The 25,293-nt window shown below is 25.9% G+C and overlaps 1 protein-coding gene across 3 annotated transcripts; it reads right to left on the bottom strand.

The window, feature by feature from the left end:
- Window positions 1-696: 696 nt before the first annotated feature.
- LOC122523991 (proton-coupled amino acid transporter 1-like) lies at window positions 697-24,533 on the bottom strand. Of its 3 annotated transcripts, none has more exons than XM_043646010.1 (11): window positions 24,325-24,533; window positions 13,091-13,176; window positions 10,895-11,011; window positions 5,011-5,161; window positions 4,510-4,637; window positions 4,177-4,261; window positions 3,253-3,525; window positions 2,944-3,122; window positions 2,285-2,317; window positions 1,636-1,808; window positions 697-965 (listed from the first exon to the last, which is right to left on the bottom strand). In XM_043646010.1, the coding sequence occupies exons 2-11, from the start codon at window positions 13,174-13,176 to the stop codon at window positions 724-726; spliced, it is 1,467 nt and encodes a 488-aa protein (XP_043501945.1). In that variant the 5' UTR covers window positions 24,325-24,533; the 3' UTR covers window positions 697-723. The 3 variants fall into 3 exon arrangements, with proteins under 3 accessions (XP_043501945.1, XP_043501944.1, XP_043501946.1); XM_043646009.1 differs by having other exon boundaries at window positions 24,090-24,533; XM_043646011.1 differs by lacking the exon at window positions 2,285-2,317 and having other exon boundaries at window positions 24,090-24,533.
- Between the last annotated feature and the right edge of the window lie 760 nt (window positions 24,534-25,293).

The following is a 25,293-nucleotide window of genomic DNA, read 5'->3' on the forward strand; positions in this document are numbered from 1 at the left end:
ATTAAATAAAATAGTTGCGCTCAACGCCAGAAGGACGAACCTGTCGTTGTGTATCCTTTTTTTTTTTCTAATCTATCATCTAAGCAAAAAAAAAAAGGAAAATTATAATGTACGATTCATTTGTTTGTTATAATAATATTAATAATAATAACAACGATTGGTCTCTATAAAAAAAAAAAAAAAAAAAAGAATATTGTCAATTCATTCCAAAAGAAGAGAAAAACAAAACAAAAAAAAGAGAAAAAAAAAATAATAATAATAATACAAACAACAAGTAGAACAAAAAAATTACGTTAAAAATTGCGTTATTAATTTTTTTTGTCCGCGTCATCGTCATCATTAGGGGCCATCCTTCAAGCGCCAAAAAAAAGAGAAAAAAAACAAAACAAAAAAAAAAATCCAAACAAACTAACAAACAAAAATAGTTACTTTACGCTATAACTATAATACATATTTATAGATATATATATATATATAAATATAATAATAGTAATAATAATAGTAATAGTAATAATAATTAATAATTAATAATAACGATATGATCTTGACAAGCGTCGCAGTCCATTACATCTACTCGCATATTGTGTCGATGTCATGGTCCGTTATTTTAGCGCGCGCATCCTTATTTCTTAAAAATAAATCTAATCTAATCTAATTACAATAATAATAATAATAATAATCTAATTAACAAATAAATTTTTGTACAATATCGTTAAGGGTTTCTTATTTATCGAATGCTTTGATAATCGACGTAATGCTTTCATAGGTTCCTGTAGCAAATCCCAGTAAACCAATCAGCACGATCGTCACGTCTTTAATAACCGTGAAGGGACTTAAATTGACATTTTGCCAACATACTACCAATTCGATGATTGGTGGAAAAAGTAAGGCCAGTGCTGTACTACTAACTGCACCAACCAATGAAATGAACAGACCCAGTTCTGGTATAGCCTCAGCCAAAACAACTGAAAACACACGTTACAATCATTTATTTTATTGTTTATTTATTTGTTTTTATTTTTTCTTTTTTTGACACTTATTTAATTAATCCAAAAAATTCAAATCTTAATATTACTTGTACATTTGTGTGTGTGTGTGTATGTGTGTAGAAAATATAAAAACTAAGCTCTGGTTTTGATCATATAAATGTAACTTTGAAAATTTCCTCTAACTTTTCTTTCAATTGATTTTTTATTTTTATCATTTATCTTTGATAAGTATTGAATTAAAATCATCGAAACTTTAATATGAGTCATAGTTGTTATAAAAATGTTCATGCTCGAGGAAATTCATAATTTGGCAATGTTTAAAGTAATGTTTCATTTTTGATATTGCATTTTATTATATTTCAATTGATACTGTTAAGGTGGTCTAAGTCAAAATTAAAAAAAAATAAGTTTATTAGTTATTTCACAGCACATTATTTGAAAGTAAATTAAATCAATGTAACTTTGACGATATTGTCAAAAATGAACCGTTAAATAATGTTTGTTATTTGAATATTATATAGAATTCATTTAATGTTCAAATGTAATCCTTTAAATATCTCGAAACAAGAAATATATGACTTAGACCACTTTCATAATTATGAGCACATATGTATGCGAAATATAGAACGATTAAATAAATACTTACAAGTAACAAAACAAACAGTAGATCGAAAAACAATTTCTGATACTACTGGCCATTTAAAGGGTCCGAATTGTTCAACAATACCAGGCCACATGATAGCGATGGGTACGTAGAATTGTAGAGCATAGGTCAGCAAAATGCTCAACGAAATAGCAAGCTTGATGCACTGAGGTAAGCTGCAAAAATAGAACAACTTTGGTTAGTCTCTTAGAAGAACACGTCAACAACGTATATTCATTTTTGTCGTTGGTTAGGGAACATTTTTTGTTTGTTTCAAATTTCTGAAAGGAATCAACAAATGACGAAATAAACAACAAACTGTGATGATGGAAATGATCACTTGTAATATAAAACATCATATTATTGTAATTTGATATTGTAATTGTGTCATTAATGCACAAACAATCATTATCATTCGTATGCATGCAAAGAAAAATTTTGCAAGGAATAAAACAAAGGACAATTCAAATCAACATTAGCTACGAATTAATATTGTTAAATTTATCAAAAGTCGCTTATGTATATTGTTTTTTTTTTCTTTTTTTTTTGTAAATCATTGATTAGAATAAAAACACACAGAGGAGAAAGGGAAACCAAAAATTGCAAATCTAAAATCACTGCACATCTATATCAGAGAATAATTGGTATAAACCTTGCCTGCGAGTAGATCTTTTTCCCGTCCACTCTTGGTATGCAACAATAAAAAATGTATGTTAAAAGAAATCGGAAAAAAAAACAACAACAACAACAACAAACGAAAATTGTTGAGTTTACGCGTCGATACACAATGTTCATTTCGCATATCTAATAATTATACTCGATACAAATATCTAGATACATAATAATAATATAATGGTCATGCACAAACAAATGCAATTGCAATTATTATTATTATTATTATTATTATTATTATTATTATTATTATTTTATTATTTAACGAATTATATCTCTAATCGTTTCGTTCGTGTATTTCTTTTTATTTTTTTTAAAACAAACTTGACAATTACAATCTAACGGTATTTTTCATTAACACGATGATAAATTAAATTCTTATTATAAATATATATATATATATATAATAGGCACGATAATTCATTAACGTGCACTTTTAAAAATAGTTTTCTCGTCGAGACCAATTGCATCAATGAAAAAAATTGTCTATCTTATCGCAATTAAGCATATTAAAACCGTTGACGCAAACAACGGTTTTATACTAAACCCAACTTTGCTGTTTCTTATTTAAATTAGAGTATATAAAAAGAAAGAAAAAAAAAAGAAATATTTAAGAAAATAATAACAGGATATACTTACACCTCGGATAATTCGAGGTTTAGCGTGACCGAGCCACGAACATTGTCACCGTACTTTAAATAGGATAAAAAACCCATCGTTACGAACATGCCACCCACGATGACCATACCTACGTTCAAAACGCCCAATGGTTTGTTGAAATTACTTGGTTTCTTCATCTCGTTCTTCAAAGGCAACACCTTTGAACAATTTAAAAAAAAATACGTCATACGTGTGTATATGTGTGAGTGTGTGTGTGTATAATTATATAGGTCATGATTGAAAATGATTTCAAACCTCCCCCTACACAAAAATTTTGTTTATACTTACCAAAGTGATACCTTCGAAGGAATATATAACGGTGCCGAAGAAGAGTGGTAACTCATGCCAATCGGCGACATACCTTCTCTCAGAAATTGCCGGTATGTCATGACTCATAATATAAATTGTCGCTATGTAACCAGCTATTACCAAGAAATTCGCGATTGATGTCACAGGTACCAAATATTTTAAATTTCTTATCCATGTGCTGAGTATGATTGGTATCAAAACGATCGCCATGTGTTGGTGTACGCTCATTTTTACATCGTGGGCGTCCAATACCTGTACATTTATATTAATATCAATATTTTATTGTCATTATTGTTGTTATTATTTAATAATAATCTTTATTGGTATACTATATCGAATAGTTACAACAACAAAAAATAATCTCAAATAATAATCTATTCAATGAATTATTTCTAACGTTTTTTGTTGTAACTTTAACTCTGTAATTACTTATTTATTAATGTTAATTTAATTGTTAATTATATTTTTGTGGATTAAATTATCAGGATCATACTCTTTAATAGTTATTTTTCTATAAGAAATTATTATTTTCGTTGAGAAAATGATTATTAATACGTTCAATCGGTTTTTTCCTCAATCAATTTTTTCTATTAATTTTTTGTATTAATGTATTTATATTATAATACTTTGGTATAAAATATTAATAAATAATTATTTGTTAAAACATTATATAGCATAATAATTACATTATTTTAATAAAACACATTAATAATTAATTATTTATTAAAACATTGTATAGTATAATAATTAGATTATTTTAATAAAACATTATTAAAACATATATTATAATATTAACATTAATATTTGGTAAAATATTATTATATATATTTTTTATAAACTTTCTTGATTTTATATATAAGTTTGATTCTGACAATTTTCATAGCACATGTGTGTTCTTCTTACCTGTTGCATATTGGTCGATATAAAAACGAAATAAACGCAGCAGAATCCGAGTTGTGTTACGCATAAAAATAAATTAACCATTTTTCTGTAACAAATCGATGCAAGTGTGCGATGTAAAGTAACGAATAAACAAACGTTCGAGTGACTTCGTGATGGGTGGAAGTGGGTGGTGGGTGGTGGTTTTTTGGATATTGCGATCAAAAAAAAAAAAAAAAAAAAAAAAACAACAGAAATAAAATACAAACGAATAATATATAAGATGATAAATTTAAATAGAAAAAAAAAAAAAGAATTAAAATAAAATGTCCGTTATTAAATTGTATCTTTTTTTACCTCATAAAAACGGAATATTTTCTAACAGCTAATGGTCCCGTAGCGAAACATAATTCAACAGTACCAGCAAAACCAGGCTGAATATTTGAATCACCTATACGACGTTTAACTTCTTCGTTACATTGTACCTAAACGAAAACAAAACAAAAATAATAATATAATTAATGAAACGTTTATCTTTGATTAAGTGGTGTAGTATTTTATTACATTTAAATCATTTCAAATAAAATTTAAAAAAAAAATAAAATATACGGACCATTTATTTAATAAATTCGTCTATAAAATAATAAATTGATATACAATCAAATGATACATCGATAAATTAATAGAAACATTTGTCAGACTTGATGTAATTAATTTACATTTTTTAATCGATTAATATAAAAAAAAAAAAGGAAAAATACACAAAAAATGCAACATTTTGCATTAATTGCAACCACACTGTATAAACGGTCCATATACATATATCGTCGTTTAATTGAATACTTTAACAATACTTACAAGAATGTGTTGGGCGTGAACGCAAATTACGCCGAGGAAGATGGTTAAAGGTGGTGCCAGCAACAATCCGGCGTGTTTAAAAGCGTCGCCTAATGCAAAAATACCGGAACCGACGTTACCCTTGAACAGGTGCATCATCGTCTCAATATACCTGTGATTTGATCCAATTCAATTGTTAGTTCTTACGATAATTCATTCTGACACAATCGTGGTGTTCTCTTTCAAATTTTAACGAGAATAAGGGTCGATTCAATTTTCTTCGATTTGTTGAGAAATTAAAAAAGAAAAAAGAAAAAAAAAATCAATTACTTTTATATAATCATTTTGAGTTGATTCTGGCAGGGGCACGAGGGTTAGTAAAATGAATGAGTGAGTTTTTTTTGTCTCGTTCGAGAGAGAAAAAAAAAGAAATAAATCTAAAAACCGTGTGTTGTACTGCTGTTAATTCCAAAGAAGCTGTAAAAAAAACGCGACCTCGTTGTTTAGTATTAAAACAAATATGCGAGAAATTGGTGTTCTTAGTGAAGAAGTCATTCAACTCGTAAAATAAGGTGTACACAAGTAAAATAAACATAATAAAAATATAATACTCAAATTCTATTATCGTATCTCTCTTATGATCTTATGATATTTTCAAACAGAAAGAGAAAGAGAGAGAGAGAGAGAGAGAGAGAGATAGAAAACCAAATCTTTATCGAATAAATCGAAATAATCTTTTGAACACTAGATTTACGGACTGAGCCAATTTGACTAATTAACAATTTTATTACTATTTTATTTTTTTTTTTTTACAATTTATTTTTTTTTTACAATTATTTTATTTTTATTACAATTTTATTACAATTTTATTATATATAAAAAACTTAAATATTATTTTTTTAAAAATATCTATTGGTTTTTAGTTGCGTAATGAAATATCCTCTCCTCTACTCAAGCCTCCATTCAAACAATGTTTCTAAGTCATTAAAAAATAATGAACGAAACACACCCGTAAATCTAGTCTTAAGAATAATCCTTTTTATTAAATTTTTTTTTCTTTTCTTCTATTCTATCATTTCACATAATCTTTCAATAAAACATTCTCGTACAATCTCGATCGTAAAAGACAAAGAAATAAAAATTCACACACTTACGAGTAATGAGTTTTAATTAATGTCTAATAGAAGTTGTTAACGCAATCGATGTCGTCCCCCATACTTGGTAATAAAAATGTGAGAAAAAAGAACAAATGATGAATGTGGGTAAACTTATTGCGGTCTTTTGTTAAATTACTGTTATAACATCTTTTGTTTGTTTGTTTTTTTTTTTTGCCTTTAATGATTAATAACGTATAACAAGCGTTGTATTTTACCGAGTCGAATCGTGTCAGAGTTAAGTCGAAGTCACGATTAGAGAAAGAGAGAGAGAGATAAAGAGAGATAGAGAGAAAGAGAGAGAGAGAGAGAGAGAGAGGAGACCATAGTACATCCTCGGTGTAAATTTTCCAAGCATTCGCGTGGACTATAGCTTGAGCTAATTTAAAATCGTCTACAAATGAAATCGGTCGACCGAGTTTGGACGCGCTGAGGAAGAAGAAGAAGAAGAAGAAGAAGAAAGTTTCGTGTTCATTCCTAAGAAACCTAAAAGCGTGTTTACTAAAGCTTCGACTAATTTTATCTAAACTTATCGATAGGATTGAACGATTAATATAGAAACATTATTTAACGTTAAGAAGAGTATCCGAATGAAAACGTTGAGAAGTATCCGAATATTTCCTCCTACCATTTATTTTTGTACTTGCCAATAATAATATAATATTATTAAGCGTATATAAATAAATTATTATTCGACAAAACCGTACGTTTCTATTGAAACATTTGTAAAATAAATGTTGATGATGATGATGATGAGATGAGCACGTGAGAAAGAGAGAGAGAAAGAAAGAAATAAAACAAAAGAGGAAAGTAAATATAAACAAACAAATAAAAATATAGAAAGAATAGTTCAATATACTGTAAAAATATTTAAAAATAAAAATGTAAATTAGAGTTAAATGTAGGTATTACGCGAATTCGCGTGAGATGCTGATTATGATGATGATGATGATGATGATGATGATGATGATGATGGCGATGATGATGATGATGATGATGACGGTCGCGCTTATGCCAAATTATTTATTTCTGTCTTGGTTGCTTTTGTGCACTGTCGCGGCCGTAAGTTTAAATCCAGAGCTCGTGACATCTATTTCGCTGGTTAACGGCAAGAGAAAGAGCGAGACGGATAGAAAGCTTACGTAAAAAACGATTATCGATACGAAGTACGTTGGTTAATAATTATTTATTGAATTATACGTTCGTTAATAATTATTACTGCATATAATTATGCACTTTTTTTTTCCTTCCTTCCTTCTTTTCTTTCTTTCTTTCTTTCTTTCTTTATTTCTTTCTTACCTCGTTCGTTAAATACGATACGAACACAAATTATATTATTATCGTATGCATAAAAATTAACGATGTCTCAAGAACACGATATATGACCTCTAATTATGAAACGTTTTTCTTTTTTTAGTTTCTCTAATTGTTTTTTTACAAAAAAAATATATATATATATATATAAATAATAATTAAAAATATGTAAAATTAACGATGTCTCAAGAATACGATAAATGACCTCTAATTATGAAACGTTTTTCTTTTTTAGTTTCTCTAATTGTATTTTTACAAAAAAAAAAAAAAAACAATATATAGATACATATATATTTCCTAACACTTATTTTTGTACTTGCCAATAATATATTACGCGTGTAAATAAATTATTATTCGACAACCATACGTTTCTATTGAAAAATCTGTCAAATAAATTTTTGTATATATGTATATATATATATATTTCCTACCATTTATTTTTGTACTTGCCAATAATATTTACGCGTATAAATAAATTATTATTCGACAACCGTACGTTTCTATTGAAAAATTTGTCAAATAAATTTTTGTATATATATATGTATATGTACATATATGTATGTATTCTACGATAAATATAATATACGTATATCTTACGTTAAATTCTCATCTATAGATTACGTTAGTTGCATAATACTTAATTAAGATACAACGGTATTAAGATATTCAAGCGCATTAGAGGTGAGAACTCGGAGATTTGAATTGAGCAAGTTTTGCACGTGGGTTACGCATGAAATGATAAATGTGTCGCGTGTAACAACGTGATTTCAATTGTTTTGCTTTTTCTTTTCCTTTTCCTTTTTCCTTTTCCTTTTCCTTTTCCTTTTAATTAAACGGCAATTTCAAAATCTTATTTCATCGTTTGTATCTATTTGAATACTTTTTCTTTTTTCTTTTTTTTTTTTTTTGTTAAATAGAATTAAAAGAAACTATTTTTCGAGATTCAATCGCACGTGTTATTTAGCAAAGAAATATTTTTAACGTGACAATAAAAGTCCTTGCTTTTAGTTATCTCTTTGGCACTGTGTCAGGGAGATCTTTTTACGATTAGAAAATCAAAACCTAATTGTAGATTTATTGTCATTATAATGTAATATTTTCTTTTTATTTTTGTTGTTGTTAATAACTATCGAATGTGAAAACACTATTGCAACACCGATAATTAATCATTCGGCTCGTTTTAATTATTAACTTTAATATCCTCAATATTTGTTGATATTGTGGAAAGTTACAAGGTTTCGAAAAAAAGGTTGCATTTAATCTTGGAAAAAAACCTTTCATTTAATGTTGGAAAAAAACCTTTCGTTTAATGTTGGAAAAAAACCTTTTTTCTTTCGTTTTTTTTCTTTTCTTTTTCTTTAAGATACGTAAATTAATTTCTCGTGTCATTTCGAATAAACCAATATAATTGAACGATACAATAATTGTACGTAATTGTAATACAAGTCATCTCTGTTCTTTAATTAAAGTTAGAAAAAAAAAAAAAAAAAAAAAACTCGACTCGTTATATTGCACTTGCGGAAATGATATAATCCGGCAATTAAAAATACACATGTAGGTCGCCTTGAACAATTTAATTGAAAATAAAACAAAAGAAAAATGATTTATCCTCATTTACGAGAATCAACAGATAGAGAGAGATAGAAATATATATATTTTTCCTTTTTTAAATATTTCGAAGAATTCATTATTTTTCTACTATTTTTATCTCTTTACAATTATTTTATACGTAACAACAGGTGCCTTCAATTCGTGCAGAAAATAACAATAGGAAATTATTTAATATAATTATGTAATATAACGAAATGGTAATAATTGTTTAACCGTATCAAATATAAAAAAAAAAACATTTTTTTTATTTCTCAACGAATCAAAATATACGAAATAAAAATTACAATTATATTGTAATTTTTATTTTAATTATATTATAATTATATTTATAATTATATTTATAATTATATATTATTATTATATTTATTATATTAATCGAATATATTATACATTAATAATATTATTATTAATATAAATAATAATAATAATAATAATAAATGATATTATTAATATAAATTAATAATTTTAATTAATTATATTGAATTAATTGATTAATTAATACTGAAATAATGAATTAAAATCTAACGACACAACAACAACAACCTTTTTTTTTTAAATCCTCACAAGCATGAAATTATTTGATGGGATAAAAATGAAAAAAATAAATGAAGCTTTGACCCAAAACAACCATTAAACGATGACAACAGAATTTAACCGGAAGTAATTACAAGACACGATTTACTTCTACAATACTACTATTTCTATTTCGGGTTAAGTGGTGTTTAATTCTGTTTAAGTCCAATTTAAATTTGAATCTCTGGTCAATTGATTAACAATTCGGATAAAAAGGTAGTAGAAGAAGTAGAAAAAAAAAACAAAAAAGAAATCTATTTGTTAGATTTGTTTACAAATAATACATTTGTTAAATACGTACCTATATACATATACACACACACATATATATATATATAAGTACATAAGAATCAAGTTGAACAGCTTAGAAGGTTACTTGCGACACATTGAAATTAACGTCAATCAGTTGCACGAGTCCGTGAATTAAGAAAATGAGCTTGTGCACACGACATTCATGAATAATTCATGTGAAACCTAGGTAAAATATATTAAGCAATTAAAATTCAAGAATTAAACTAATCTTTGTACGGTTGAATAATGCGTATGTATCTTTTGCAAATATTACTTAGCAAGTTCCACCACACAAAACGGTTTTTTTTGCACAGAACGTATAATAATTTCATCTACGAAATTCTTGTTCTTGTATTTTTTTCTAACCCTAACACCCCACTCCCACCCCCCATTCCCCCTTCCCCTATTAAATTATAACATATTTAATAAGTTATGTCAGAATTGGTTTTTTCTCGTTACTCGAGTTAATTCATCGTCTAACACACCTTATTTTCCCACCCTCACCATTCAACCATTCTGTTTATTTTATCTTCGTGATGCATAATATCACGAGAAGTGTAAGCAACAGCTAAATCTGACTCATCTAAATGCATTAGTACACTCTTTAACTATTAACCTGCATACTTGTGTTCCTTTTTCCTGCATAATATCCTTGAGGATTGGAAAGAAATAAAAAATGTTTGAGAATGTTAACCTTGATGGGATTTTTCATGGTTATCTCAATACCGGTATGAGAAACGTTTTCCTTTTAAATAGTGTTTAATGTTAATTGAATGAATAGATGAGACAGAAAATAAAAATATAAATAAAATTATCGGACGTATGGTGAAATCATTTGTATTTGTAGAATTATATTTCTTATTATTGAACGGGATATTTAAAATGAGAAAGTATGAAGAACAAGTTGATTGCATATTAATTTTGTAATTTATGAACAACAGTATATAAATATAATAACTTACGAAGTAGGATGATCTACAGTCATTCCATGCTCGTCAGATCCACTTATCATTTCTCCACCTTTTTCCATAGATAAAATCGGATCCTTTGATTGGAATGCTCCATAGGTCCCGCCATTGCTAAATAAAACAATTTCAAAATTATTCACTGTGTTATTAATAATTAACTAAATATAATAATTAATTAAATAATCTAATCAGAAAATTATTCACTGTGTTATTAATAATTAACTAAATATAATAATTAATTAAATAATCTAATCGTCAAATAATAAGAGAACAAATCTTTCGAATTATATTAATTATTTATGTTTACACGTGAAAATATATTTCTTTTTCGAATCGATGCAATAATTAATTACAAATATTAAAGAAAGGAAGAATTCTTTAATAGAAGAACAATTTTAGTTTATTTACTTTTTTCAATGTATAAAGTATCAAATCTCAGCCAAGTAAATAAGACAAAGTGAAAGTGTCCGATATAAAACGAAACAAACTTCGCAAGAGTTTCATGCACGTTAACTTCGCACATTTACTTTATCTTTTCAAGGTAAACTTCCTTTTACTTACATACTTAAGCGTACTGTTTCTGTATATATATATATATATATATAAGTATATGTATACGAGTTAATATACAGAAACTATTTAAATAATGAGAACAATTTGATAAACGAAAATATATATATTTAATTTTAAAATATTTTTTTATTTTATATTAATATTATTATTATATTAATTTTATATTAATTTAATATTTTAATTTCTTAAATTTAAATTAAATTAATTTCTTTTTAATTTCTTAAATTTAATTTCTTTTATTATAAATTGTTCTTTTTTCTTTTTTTGCAATGCAATATCTCAATTGCAACAAACTGCATTCCAGTAATATTTCAATGTTTTTGTTTAAAACATTTCTTTAAAATAATATATTTTCTATTATGTGATATATAAAAATTCAATATATTTTTTCGAATCATTGACGAATATATTTTTGTGTTTAAATTTACAAGCCTAACCTTTTAGGGCTTGATTAAGTTTATCTAAAAATAAAAAAAAGTAAAAAATTCAAATAATATTCTCTAGTTATCACACGTATCACCTTTTTAATGAAATATTTAATCAGTTGTATATATCTCTTTAGAATTATGATAATAATTATTCATTTTCTAATGAACTGTCTTGACAAGATATTGAAATAATATTTCAAATACATTAAATACATCAAATACATCTGATCAAATATATCAAAATATTCGTTATCAAAACTCAAAGTAAATTATTTGATATACTTTTCGATAAAATTTCGCATTATACTTTGATATATATATCGATTACAAAATATTAATTAACTTCAAACCCAAACGGAAGAAATGATCTTTAATTAAATTTCAATTGAACTTAATTGTATACATTTAATAATAATCATAATAATAATAATAATAATAATAATAATAATAATCTGATACTATTTACATGAGAATAAATTTGATGGAAAATTTTAATGATTATTAATTTTGACATTGACAAATATAATATAACAACGATGGAAAAATATTATATACATTTATTTAACGATAAGAAATGATTACAAATTGTTCCTATTACTCTTATCCATTTATTACAAAATGAGATATATTAAAATAATGATGAAATAAGGAAACCAAAATTGTGCCTTAATAAAATTCTCAAATCTTTTGATTAACGATAATGTATCTCCTTTTTTTAAAATACTATTCATTTGCTTTAAATGTGTGATAATTATACTTTATCATTAAATGAGGCCGATGAATTATCAAATTGACTTCATATATGTTTTTGTTCGTTTCTTGTACAAACAACGGCCTTAGAAAGTTACTTTAAAGATAGATAAATTCATGGAAAAATAGATAAATTCATGGAAAGTTACTGAATAATTCGGTCGGTCGGTCAATCATGTTTTTAGATTTTTTTTTCCATAATTCTTTTACGTAATTAAAAAGAAAAAAAATTATATACAAATATAATGTTTTTATATTTTAAAAATATAATAATATATTTTCTTTATTATTTAATTAATTATTTAAATTTATTATTTATTATTATTTATTATTTTATTATTTATTTAATTATATAAATATATAATACTAAGAAAATAATTGATGCATTTTTTCTTCGTATTAATAATTGAGAAAAAAATAAATACAAGTAAATACTAACCCAAGGGATTCCTTGAATGCTGTCTCATCACCATGAACGGAAATTTTTTTGGATGACGTTACCACCGGACTGCTATGTAATTCCATCTACGATAAAACAAATTTTAATTAATTAACAATATCTGAGCAACATGAGAAACATTATAGAATAAGATTTAATCGCTATAGATATATGTACACATACATATACATACATATATATATCTATCAAACGATTAATAACATTTAAATAATAATTTCTTTTCTATATGGGGGGGGGGAAATAATAGATTTATTTATTATGGAATTTTTTATTTATTTATTTTGGAAAATTACGTTTGAATTTTGTCAGATAATGTTAAATTCATAATGACAACGTTTGGTTAATATAATATTCCTTATATTAATATTTTCATTTGTACGTATAATCAATTATTAAAATAATAATAATAATAATAATAATAATAATAATAATAATAATAATAATAATAATAATAATAATAAGAGGACATTATATTTTGTTCGGGTTGCATCGAGTTACGATTTAAAAACTACGTTCGAAAATACTTTCAACGATTCAATGAATGAACATATATAATACAATGTATTTGTCTATGTATATATGTATATATGCATGTAAATACAAGCCAGTGATTAGTAAACAATGCCAAGAAGAGAAAATGATATCTTTCAACCATTTCGACAGCTTTTTTGTCAACTGTCATTGTTAACGAACCAAAGAATTGACAAAATATTTGACATATTACTATATGTAAAATAACGTAACTTTGGCATCGTTTAAACAATCATTTATTTTTTATTTTCAATGAAAATGTTGAGATTCAACATTATTATTACCCTTTATTCAACTATATTTATAATATTATTGCAACAAAGATATATACGTATATACGTGAGTACGTCTGTGTATGTGAAAGCGTATGTTTGTGTACACATATTGTATACGTATGAACATATAGGAATGGTTGTATACGTATACACATATTGTATACGTATGAACATATAGGAATGAGTGTACACATATACACATATTGTATACGTATGAACATATAGGTATGAGTGTACACGTATACACATATTGTATACGTATGAACATATAGGAATGAGTGTACACATATACACATATTGTATACGTATGAACATATGGGAATGATTGTATAAGTATATATGTATTTATGTTGGTTTTTATTCAATAAAAATGTGTAAGTATATAGATATACAATTTGTACAATGTAAATGTATGATTTGTACGTGTGTATGTTTGTGTATATGAATATACAATTTGTACAATAATATAGATGTACGATTTGTACGTGTGTGTATGTGCGTATGTATTATTACTTTCCTCGTATGTAGAAATGTGTATACAAATATACAATTTTTAGAATGTAAATGTATGATTTGTACGTACGTGGGTGTATGTGCGTATGTATCATTACTTTTCTCGTATGTAGAAATGTGTATACAAATATACAATTTGTAGAATAGAAATGTATGATTTGTACGTGTGTGTATGTGAGTATGTATCATTACTTTTCTCGTATGTAGAAATGTGTACACGGATATACAATTTGTAGAATGTAAATGTATGATTTGTACGCGATTATGTGAGTGTGTTGTGTGTGTCTGTGTACCATTACTTTTTCCTCCGACTATGGTTTATCAAATCGGGGTCATATCAGAGTTCAACTAAGGACTCACGATCCGGTTTCTCACGGAAACGTGACCGAACATCTGTTGACGTAGATTCTAGATCTTTATGCCTTTTTCTTTGGTAATATTCCATTGTTAGTCACGAATGCTATCACTCGTTACAGTTGTACGTATTTATGTGCATATATATATAATATCATATATATTGTACATAATATATATATAGATAGTGAGCAAGTATAGTAGCAAGTAAGTAAATAAATGTACGTTTATAGAAAAAATTCTTCTAGGAAGGAAAATTTTGTTACTGATTAAAATCAATGCCACGATAATATAATATTAAGGAAAAATAAGAAAAATATAGAAAAATATCACTCGTTACAGTTGTACGTATTTATGTGCATATATATATATATATAGATAGTAAGCAAGTATAATCGCAAGTAAGTAAATAAATGTACGCTTATAGAAAAAATGTTTCTAGGAAGGAAAATTTTGTTACTGATTAAAATCAATGCCACGATAATATAATATTAAGGAAAAATAAGAAAAATATAGAAAAATAATCGCGATTAACTTGCTACCAATGATATCTAATAAATTCAAAATAAAATTGATACGAGGAAAGATTAAAAAAAAAAAATAAAACGTATGGAATTTAAAATCGTAGACGATGAGATAAATAATATGTATTTTTACGTGTTAGCATAGATAGGAAAAAGTAAGTAAATAAAGTAGAGAAACCGTGGTAAAAGATTTGATATTTTGGAATAAAAATTTTCCAAGGCAATAAAGATTACCCACTAGAATATATTCTTTAATCGCAAATCTTGGGAAAGATAAATGATTAATTGCGTAAGTATTACGAATAGGCATAGATAGATGCAATAAATATAGTACATCTATATCTACATGTATAGAAAGATAAAGCATATATTGAAAGAATTTTTTAGGAAATAAATTCATTCCAATACCCCACATATATATTCATATATTTTAATTTTAACATACTTTTTATTAAATAAAATAAAATAAAGTAAAATAAAAAATATTTTTTTGAAATTAAGCACGAATTTTTTAAAAGCAACTCGATAAAAATATTTTTCTCAAATATGATTTATGTCCACAATGAATTAAGAAGATTAGGTATAACAAAACTTGGCAATATTTAATTTTAAAATTGAATGATGGAAGAGATAATCCATGCCAAGAAGAGTCTAACAATAATTGATACGTTTTTATGCAGAAATTTTTTTTCTTTTTTTTTAAACATAGGTACACAAAGAGACGATTCAAAAAAAAAAAAGAAAAAAAAGGAAGTAAAGAAAAAGGCTTATTATTTGAGAGAAAAATAAAAAAAAAACACACACACACATACACACACACAAAAATTACTCAATCGCGAGATGAGTTTATTTTAATTGAATATTTAATTTCGGAATTGGAGTAGACGTAGGTGAGAAAACAATGAGAAAAAATTATTATTACGCCACATTAGCTAGCCACGTGTATTCGAACCACGACCACGACGACTTCAATGCAAAATAATAAAACCGGTTAGAAATTATTTATCGTTCATTCGCTCGGTCACGTGCAATTTTAACAAAGCGCTAGACAACATTCCGTCGACGTGTGTTAACACACACGCACACACACGTGCGCGAATTTATTTCAAATTAATTTGTTTTCATTTTTATTACTCATAAAAAAAGATCGTCGGTGATTAAATAGAGCTACTACGCGAATAAAGTCATTTATTTTTGTTATCGACTAATCGTCGAATTATATTATCGACGAAATGCGATTTAAATCTGTCTTTTTTTCTTTTTCTTTTTGTATTTTTTTTTTCTTTTAAACAATTTCGAATATTTCCAAGCAATTATTATTCAAATCGTTCATTTTATTTTACCAGCAATTCATCTGAAAAATAACTGTCGACAAAAGTGTAATCAATCATTTCTCTATCGGAGAATCCAGAAATGTAATACAAATATTTTACAGGTTGTGTGTGTCGATAAGAATATTATTATTTAAAATAACTCGTATCAAAGAGAAAAAGAAAAAACAAATGTTTTGAGAATAAATACAAATTAATTCTTATTTTATATATCTTCTTGCAGATACAATTTGAATTTTTTTTATCTCATTTCTTTTTCTTTTTTTTTTTTATTATAAATTGCTGAATTTTTATTTCCATTAGAAACAATTTGGTATGGCAAATGCATTGACCTTAAGAAAACTCATGTCAGTTTTTTTTTTTTTGGTATATCAAAAATAAAATATATATGTACAGAAAATATACCAAATATATATATTACATTAATATTAATAACGAAATAATGTTTAAATATATCTAAACGTTTGAATAAATGACTCGTTTCCTTTCTCTCTTTCACCGATCACCGAAAGAAAAAGGTTGAGTACCCCTGTTTTAGATAGTAAATTTATTGGCTCACCCTATATATATATCTAATCAATGTTACACGTAAATGTATGTATAAAGAAAGGTGAAAGGAGAAAATAGATAAGATATAGACAAAAAAAAGAATTATTAAAAAAGAAAAATCTTGCTTCCGAGTTTCTTTATACATTCTTGTATCTTAAAATGTGTTTCAAACTTTCAAATAAAAAACATGCAAGTAGAATTATTTTAATAAACTACTACTATAGAAAATACTATATATATATATTTATATTTCTTGAAACAATAATTATAAACTTTGGAATAATAAATACAAATAATTTTTATAATAAACTTTACCGAAAGTTATTTTTCTCTTGTAAATATTCTTTTAAATATTATATATATTATATATATAAAAAATTATAATAATAAATATATAAAATAAATATATAAAAATAATATTATATATAATATTATATTATATAATAAATATATAAAATAAATATATAAAAATAATATTATATAATATTATATTATATAAAAATAATATTATGTAATATTATATTCTATAATATATATGAAAAAATAAAAAAAAATTATATATAATATTTCTTATCTATATTAAATAATAATTGTCTATTAAAAGGATAGCTTTTATTTGAAAGTCACCGTTCGTTAAAAAAAAAAAAAAAAATCATCGTTCAATGTTAACAAATGTTCTCGTTAATTTGTGAAAAATCACGCGACCTAATCATTCTTTTTGTAGAATAATACCATACGCGTTTGACGTTTCACAAAGAAACAAGGAGGAAAAAAAAAGAAAAAAAATCAATGCTAACGGCGACCATAATTCGCATGCTCGTCTCGTAAGCTCATTTATGAATACGTCCCTCTGTCTCTCTCTTTTTGTTCGTAAAATAAACCTCATGATTTATAACTCTAAATTTTAACTAATAATTCCGTGAAAAAAGAAGTAAAATAGAAAAAAGAAAAAAAAACATGAAAGACAACACGTAACGTTAATTTCGTACGAATAAATTTCATAGGAAAAAAAAACGTATCGACGATACTTTTCGAAATAATTCGATTTTGTGTTGTAGAATTAACTAACGCATTGACAAAATAAAAAAAAAAATGTCAATTCAACATAACTTTCTCACGCATAATTATATCAAACAAAAATGTAATATATCATAATTAAAATAATTCCACACTTATTTTCTTAGCAAATTTGTGAATCATTAATTTTAAAAGATAAACCTTATAATCAACGAATAAGAACAAAAGTGTTGAAATCATCCATTAAATTAAAGATCAATTTTTTTAATTAGCAAATAATTATGAATTAATGATACGAATTATTTTCATTAATCGTCAAATTAACGGAAGAGCATAATATAATTCTGAGAAAAGCATTCTTTTTTTATTTTTGTTCTTTCTCGTCGTCAAAAAAATAAAAATGAATAATAAAAATAATAAATAAAATAAAATAGTAATATAAAAAATTTAATATAATAATAATCTAATAAATAATAATTATATAATAATTAATAATCATATAATAATTCAAAATTATATATTATCCAATTCGATAAATATATATTATATAAATATAAAATATAATAAGAGCTACAAATTTAAAAAAAAAAATATTTTATATTATATTAATAATATATTTAATATAGAATTAAATTATTATTTCAAATTTTATAAATCTATTACCAACATTATAATCTATGTATATTAATTAAATACTTACTTATATGATCATTGATATATTTATTAATTACTTATTATTATATATTAAAATTTTTTATTTAATTATATTATATAAATTAATATATATTCATTCATCGAGATATGTTAATTGAAAATTTATGCGTAATCATAAAAGGGTTAATAATTGAACTTAACATTAATAAATCATAATAATTGTTCTGACTGGTTGGAATAATAAATAATACGATACAAAATGTACATAAATACATATGTACAAACTTTTATGTATTGTAAAGTTAATCGATCTGGCAAATGAGTGGCTCATATTGAAAAGGTCCCCTGATTGAAGGTATTTCAAATTTTATAAATCTATTACCAACATTATAATAATGATTAATTAAATACATCATTGATATATTTATTAATTACTCATTATTATATATTTAAATTTTTATTTAATTATTATATAACTTAATATATATTAATTCATCGATATGTTAATTGTAAATTTATGCGTAATCATAAAAGGTTAATAATTGAACTTAACATAATAACATCATAATATTGTTCTGACTGGTTGGAATAATAAAGAATACGATACAAAATGTACATAAATACATATGTACAAACTTTTATGTATTGTAAAGTTAATCTATCTGGCAAATGAGTGGCTCATATTGAAAAGGTCCCCTGATTGAAGGTCTTCGAACGATCTTTAACTATTTAAGTTGGAAGTTTCTCACACATGCCAAGGTTACTTAATATACACATACATATATACATATATGTGTGTACACACATATATAACTTAATGTGCCAACTGAATGTGAATTAAATTCACCGTATTATGTTTCATTTCAATTACGACGATGGCATATTATAATCTAGGATGAAATCATCGTGTCTCGATGATGAAAGGCCATTGAACGAATGACTCTCATGTATACACACATACATACATAAATACGTGTATTAAAAAACACGTGGGTGCAGATTTCGACAGATAATTTATATACAAAATATAAATAAAAGTGTTGAATAATTGAATAAGAAATATTTTGAAACAAAAAAAAGAAAGAAATACACAAATATACATCTCGATAAAAATAACCTGATTAAATAAGAATAAATTTATAAGATAGAATATATTTTTATTGACCCCCATTATCATCCCTCCCCCTCCCCCCTGTAAGATCATTAATCTTTTTACACGTGTCATCTCCGATTAGGAAAGTTATTCGAAACAATTGTTAGTATAAATATACGAGCCGTTATATTTGAGAAAATGCAACATTTTAAATAATAATAATAATAATAATAATAATAATAATAATAATAATAATAATTTAAGGTTTTATGTTCTTTTATTTTCTTTTTTTAACGATATTTAAAAATATTGATTAAATGTATATGTAATTTAATTCTTAAGAATTCTTGACATATAAAATTTACAAGTAATATTAATAATTAATTAATTCAATCGAAAAATGTAATAATAACATTTAATAATCTTCAGGATCGTTCTATCTCGGTGTCGAATTTAATCCACTTACTCTATTTGATTGTAATATCCGAAATCAGTGTATATTACATAATCAACGCTTCGATAAGATACACGAATAATAACAATAATAATAATTACACAATATCTTACGCACAAGTAGGATTCGTTATTCTAAAAACATATATTAAGATAGACCAGAATGCAACAGTAATAACATTTTTTAAGATAAAGATAATAATTCGTTAACGTGATATTATTATTCTTATTATTATTATTATTATAATAACACCTGTAATAATCAACCGACTACAAATATTTTCTTTCACAATTCTAAATGAAATGTATATTTCTCGTATTGTCATGAAAAATTGACAGAAAAAATAATAAAACGAAACGGTTCTTGCAAGGAGAGAAAAAAAAATATGCACATTTGCGAGACGAAAACAAAATGTGCATAAAAATACAAATAAAATAAACGAGTATTGGTCGGTCGTAAAAAAAAAAAAGCACCAAATCATTATTTCGAATATTTCTTTGTGGATCGTATCTCGTAATTTCGATATTTTCTCCATCCAACTGTTTCTTAACTAACAACCACAACAAGCGGAGCGGAAAGGGGGGTGGGGTAAGAGGGGGTACACGTTTAGGAATAACATTTTGACGAAGCCAAAACGGCCTACGCCGAAGACGAAGGTGACGACAATGCCAAAATAGAATCATTCGTTCAACGTTCTGGGTCGTTCACGTTTTATTATTATTTGTTGTGTTTATTCGTGCAAAAAACGAAATATATAATTTATAAAGTGGGTACAATGACGAGATTATGATCATGATCATAATTATAATAATAATAATCATCTTATCGAAGGTTTTGTCTCGAGGACAACGGAGTCAAGGCAAAAACATGATTTTATTAATGCAACTCGCAAACGTTTTCTTCTTCTTCTTCTTCTTCTTCTTCTTCTTCTTCTATCGAATCGAAAACAACCTTGGAATTTTTAACATATATCGTTCGTCAATTTATCGTCGGTAAAGAATCACGTTCGCGATTAAGTGAAAATATGAATGGGTATTATCTTAATTATTCAAAAATATGCTCAAATTTATAAGATTTTGTGCGCGTGTGTGTATGTTGCATTTCAAAATTTGAATTAATTTAATTTAAAATATAAGAAATGAATCATATTATATTCGCAATCGTGATCACGATCTCTCTCTCTATCTCTGATCTGATCTTGGTGGACTTATAAAACTCACAACTTTCAAAAGAAACGACACAAATAAAAGATAAATGATGAAAAACCAGAAAAACGAGTACGATCGTAATATTGATATAACGTTTTGTGTTCAAGGATAATAAAATTATTGTTTTCCCCTTTTTTTTAGTTCCTCTCCCCCGACCACCCCGCCCCCTCCCTACCCACCTACACCCGTTAAAGGATTGAAATCGATACAAAGAAATTCGTTAGGTTATTCACCGTTGTTTGGTTTTTTGTTTGTTTCTTTTTATTAAAACCGCAAACCACGATCATCGCATCGGTTGTTCTCAACTTTCACGCGTGCATTTCCTTTATAGATTATATTAGATTTGATCTTGAAAAACTGACCGTCGTAATATTTATATTAAAATTATACGTGTATAATGAAGAAAGATATTATTCGCGTAGTACGCGTCGATTATATTGATAAGAAGTACTCGTTAAGTGTAATTAAACGATAAATTGTTATCCGATACATCAAATTACTGTCATGGCATTTTATTCATGACGATATCATTCGACGAAATAAAGGAGCACGATAAGAACCAACCTTTAACAGACTGCAACGATATATTTAATCGTCACTTTTGAGAACACATATCTTTTTTTTTTATATTTTTTTTCTTTTTTTTTTTACATAAATCCCTACCTGTTCGCCGTAGGTAAAAATTTCTTACTCGATTTTTAATTGAACGCGAGTCCGTGTTTTTTTTTTAAACAAACGTGATTGAGAATGATTCAATAAAAAAAAAAAAGTATCTTAAAAATTGAATAATAATATTAAAAAAATTTTTTCGTCTAATAACGCGATTATTGTTATTTCAGATTGTTCATAGATTTTTAATAAAAAAAAAAAAAGGCCATTCGTTACAAATCAAAATTTTATTCACATTTCGTATAATAATCGGTCAATTATGAATTTTTCGCGTCGACGATATGACAATATTATTACGTAAATATTACGTTTTATTAAGTAAACGAAAGAAAAGAAATAATAATAATAATAATAATAATAATAATAATAATAATATCCCATACGAATACGAAAAGATAATTATTTCATTCTGTTTTTTTTTTTTTTCTTATCGCGGGCGTCCGCAAACAAGCGTGAACTTTTTGCGTGCCTTTAAATTCGCAATCATAATATCATCGTGATTTATATACAAGCTAAGTGGTTATCCTTGGAGACTTTCTATCGAAACAAGAAAATTTGTCTTTAAATTCATTAACCTCGACACCCACCCACCCCCACACCCCGATATTTGGTCATTCCAAAGTTTTTTTTCAAATTATTTATTCTGTTTTTTTTTCTTTTTTTCTTAGCAAATTTTACACGAACGACATATTTGTTATTTTATGTAATTTTTTTTACTGACACGAGTGATATTGGAAAATTTATATAATTAATACTTAATTATTAGACGTTATTATACATTTAAAAAAAAAAACTAATATATATATATGGGATAATATGTAAAATTTATGTAATTGTTAGATAATGCACAAACAACTTTACATACCATTTAAATATAATCGATAAAAAAGAAATAATAATAATAATAATAATAATAATAATAATAATACCTTTTAATTTTTTCCGCTATCGCATAATTTTTCTCGACTATAAAAATTAAAACCGTGGATTCAATCGAATTATTTTAAACGATTATTCGATCGAATAAGAATTTTGTCAGAGATTCATCCTCTCTTATCTCTTTCAGTGAAACAGAGAGAAATTATTTTTCCGCGGGAAAATAAACGAGAGCATCGGCTATGTCAAAACGGGAAACTAACGTTATCCGTGTGCTATTTAGTTAGAAAAAAAGAAAAAAAAAGAAAGAAAAGAAAGAAAATAATAGAAATTAAAATCAAACTGTGCGTTAACTATTTATTTGCGCGCGCGTTCTCGCGATTCGTAGAATTATCGTAGAAAATATATCTTTCGTAATGAGTATAACAAAACAAAAAAAAAACAAAGAAAAAATTGTGAAATTCATTAGTGTGCATTATTACGTAAAAAAGAAACGAAAAGAAAAAGTTCTTCGAATAATATCATCCATACGTGCACGAACGAATAATAATTCTTGCTTTCTTACATATACGTATATATATATATATATTTTGATAGCCAATAATGTCGTTTCATCATACTTCATAAATCCAATTCTATCGATGTTCATTTCAATAAACGTTGGAATCTTTGAACGAGCGCCAAATTAATTCAAAAAAAAAAAAGAAAAACTTTAATCAAAGTTCTTTGTCGAACGCGTTGTTTGTTATGTTATCACTTCTAACGTAATAAACAAATTTATTACTTACGTTGTTTTCAATATTTTAAACGAAACATTAATTATTAGTGTTTACAGTGGAAAGAATGGAAAAGTAAAATTAAAAAAAAAAACAGATAATAAAAAAAAAAGAAAGGGGTTGTTTTTTTTAGAAGAAAATATTATCGTTTTACCTTTTTTTCTTTTTTTTTTTTTTCTAATTCTCAATCCAACTTTTTGCTCAATGAATAATATAATAACCGGTAACCCATGGATATCGGCAAGATATTGTTCCCCGTCTTCGTTGTTACTCGCTTACACACATACCGCGCGTTCGGATGTTTCCGTGAGACTGAACCAAAGTAATAAACGAACGCACAGCTGATGCGCAAACCGAATACTACTACACTTACAATTAACCCGCCTTACTTTGCTATTCGTGCACCTTCGCTACTGCTCGAGTTTCCGATTCAGTTTCTTGGCATCATCGAAAGTGGTAAGACAGGTCGATGTGCAGCAGCAGCAGCAACTGCAGCAGCAACTGCAGTAGACGACTCATGTGAACGAATAAAGAAAGAAAAACAATCTTTCGTCATTCTCGTTCGTCGTGGACCCTTCTCCTTCTCCCTCCCCCTCCCCCTCCTGAAAAACAAAAACATCAAATCGAATATAATTAACTTTGTTTTCTTTTTTTCTAATTATTTATCTAGTCATTCGTTGTGTTTTATATTCAATTACTTTTAACAATTTATATCATTCGTTTATAATTAAAATAGAATCTTTACGAAAATGATATTAATAATGCGATAATTGATAATTGATGTAATCAATGGATAGAAAAATGTATTGTTGAGGAAAAGTACAAAATAATGAAAATAAATAGAATTAAAAAGATCTATGCTCGTTTTTAAAACTCGATACAATGACGTAATTATCGAGACAATTCATAACGATCGGTATCTCGATGAAAATTTTCCATTAATACGAAATCTGTAACTGATTCATACTTTTTTAATAGATTTTCCGTTGAATATCTAATGATTAACGTTCACGAGGGAATAAACTACTAATTTACATTAATCACATTTGTCATCTGATACGAATTATATTTGATGAGATATTGTAGCATTTCAAATCTAATCTAAACACCAATAATTAGAACATTACTTCCCTATTATCATTTATTTTTATCCTTTTTCTTTCTCTTCCGATATTGATAATAAAAATCATAACATCCTTTGTATCATCTGTCATCGTGATGACATCATTGCATCACCGTGCATCCCCCGCATGTGACATGCATCTCCGTGTTCCTACAATTATATCATGAATTTATTTAAAATAACTCTTGACTGGTTTATTTAAATTTCACTTTACCTTGGAATAAAATTAACGAGA

This window comes from Polistes fuscatus, unplaced genomic scaffold (assembly GCF_010416935.1).
Source record: "Polistes fuscatus isolate 324 unplaced genomic scaffold, CU_Pfus_HIC Scaffold7, whole genome shotgun sequence".
Lineage (NCBI taxonomy): Eukaryota > Metazoa > Arthropoda > Insecta > Hymenoptera > Vespidae > Polistes > Polistes fuscatus.

Excerpts from the sequence above, each read along its gene's own strand:
- LOC122523991 (XM_043646010.1), bottom strand. The coding sequence starts at position 13,176 with ATGGAATTACATAGCAGTCCGGTGGTAACGTCATCCAAAAAAATTTCC. Across the intron at positions 1,809-2,284 it reads AAGATCTACTCGCAGGCAAG|CTTACCTCAGTGCATCAAGC; the intron begins GTTTATACCAAT and ends CTATTTTTGCAG. Across the intron at positions 966-1,635 it reads TACTGTTTGTTTTGTTACTT|TTGTTTTGGCTGAGGCTATA; the intron begins GTAAGTATTTAT and ends GTGTGTTTTCAG.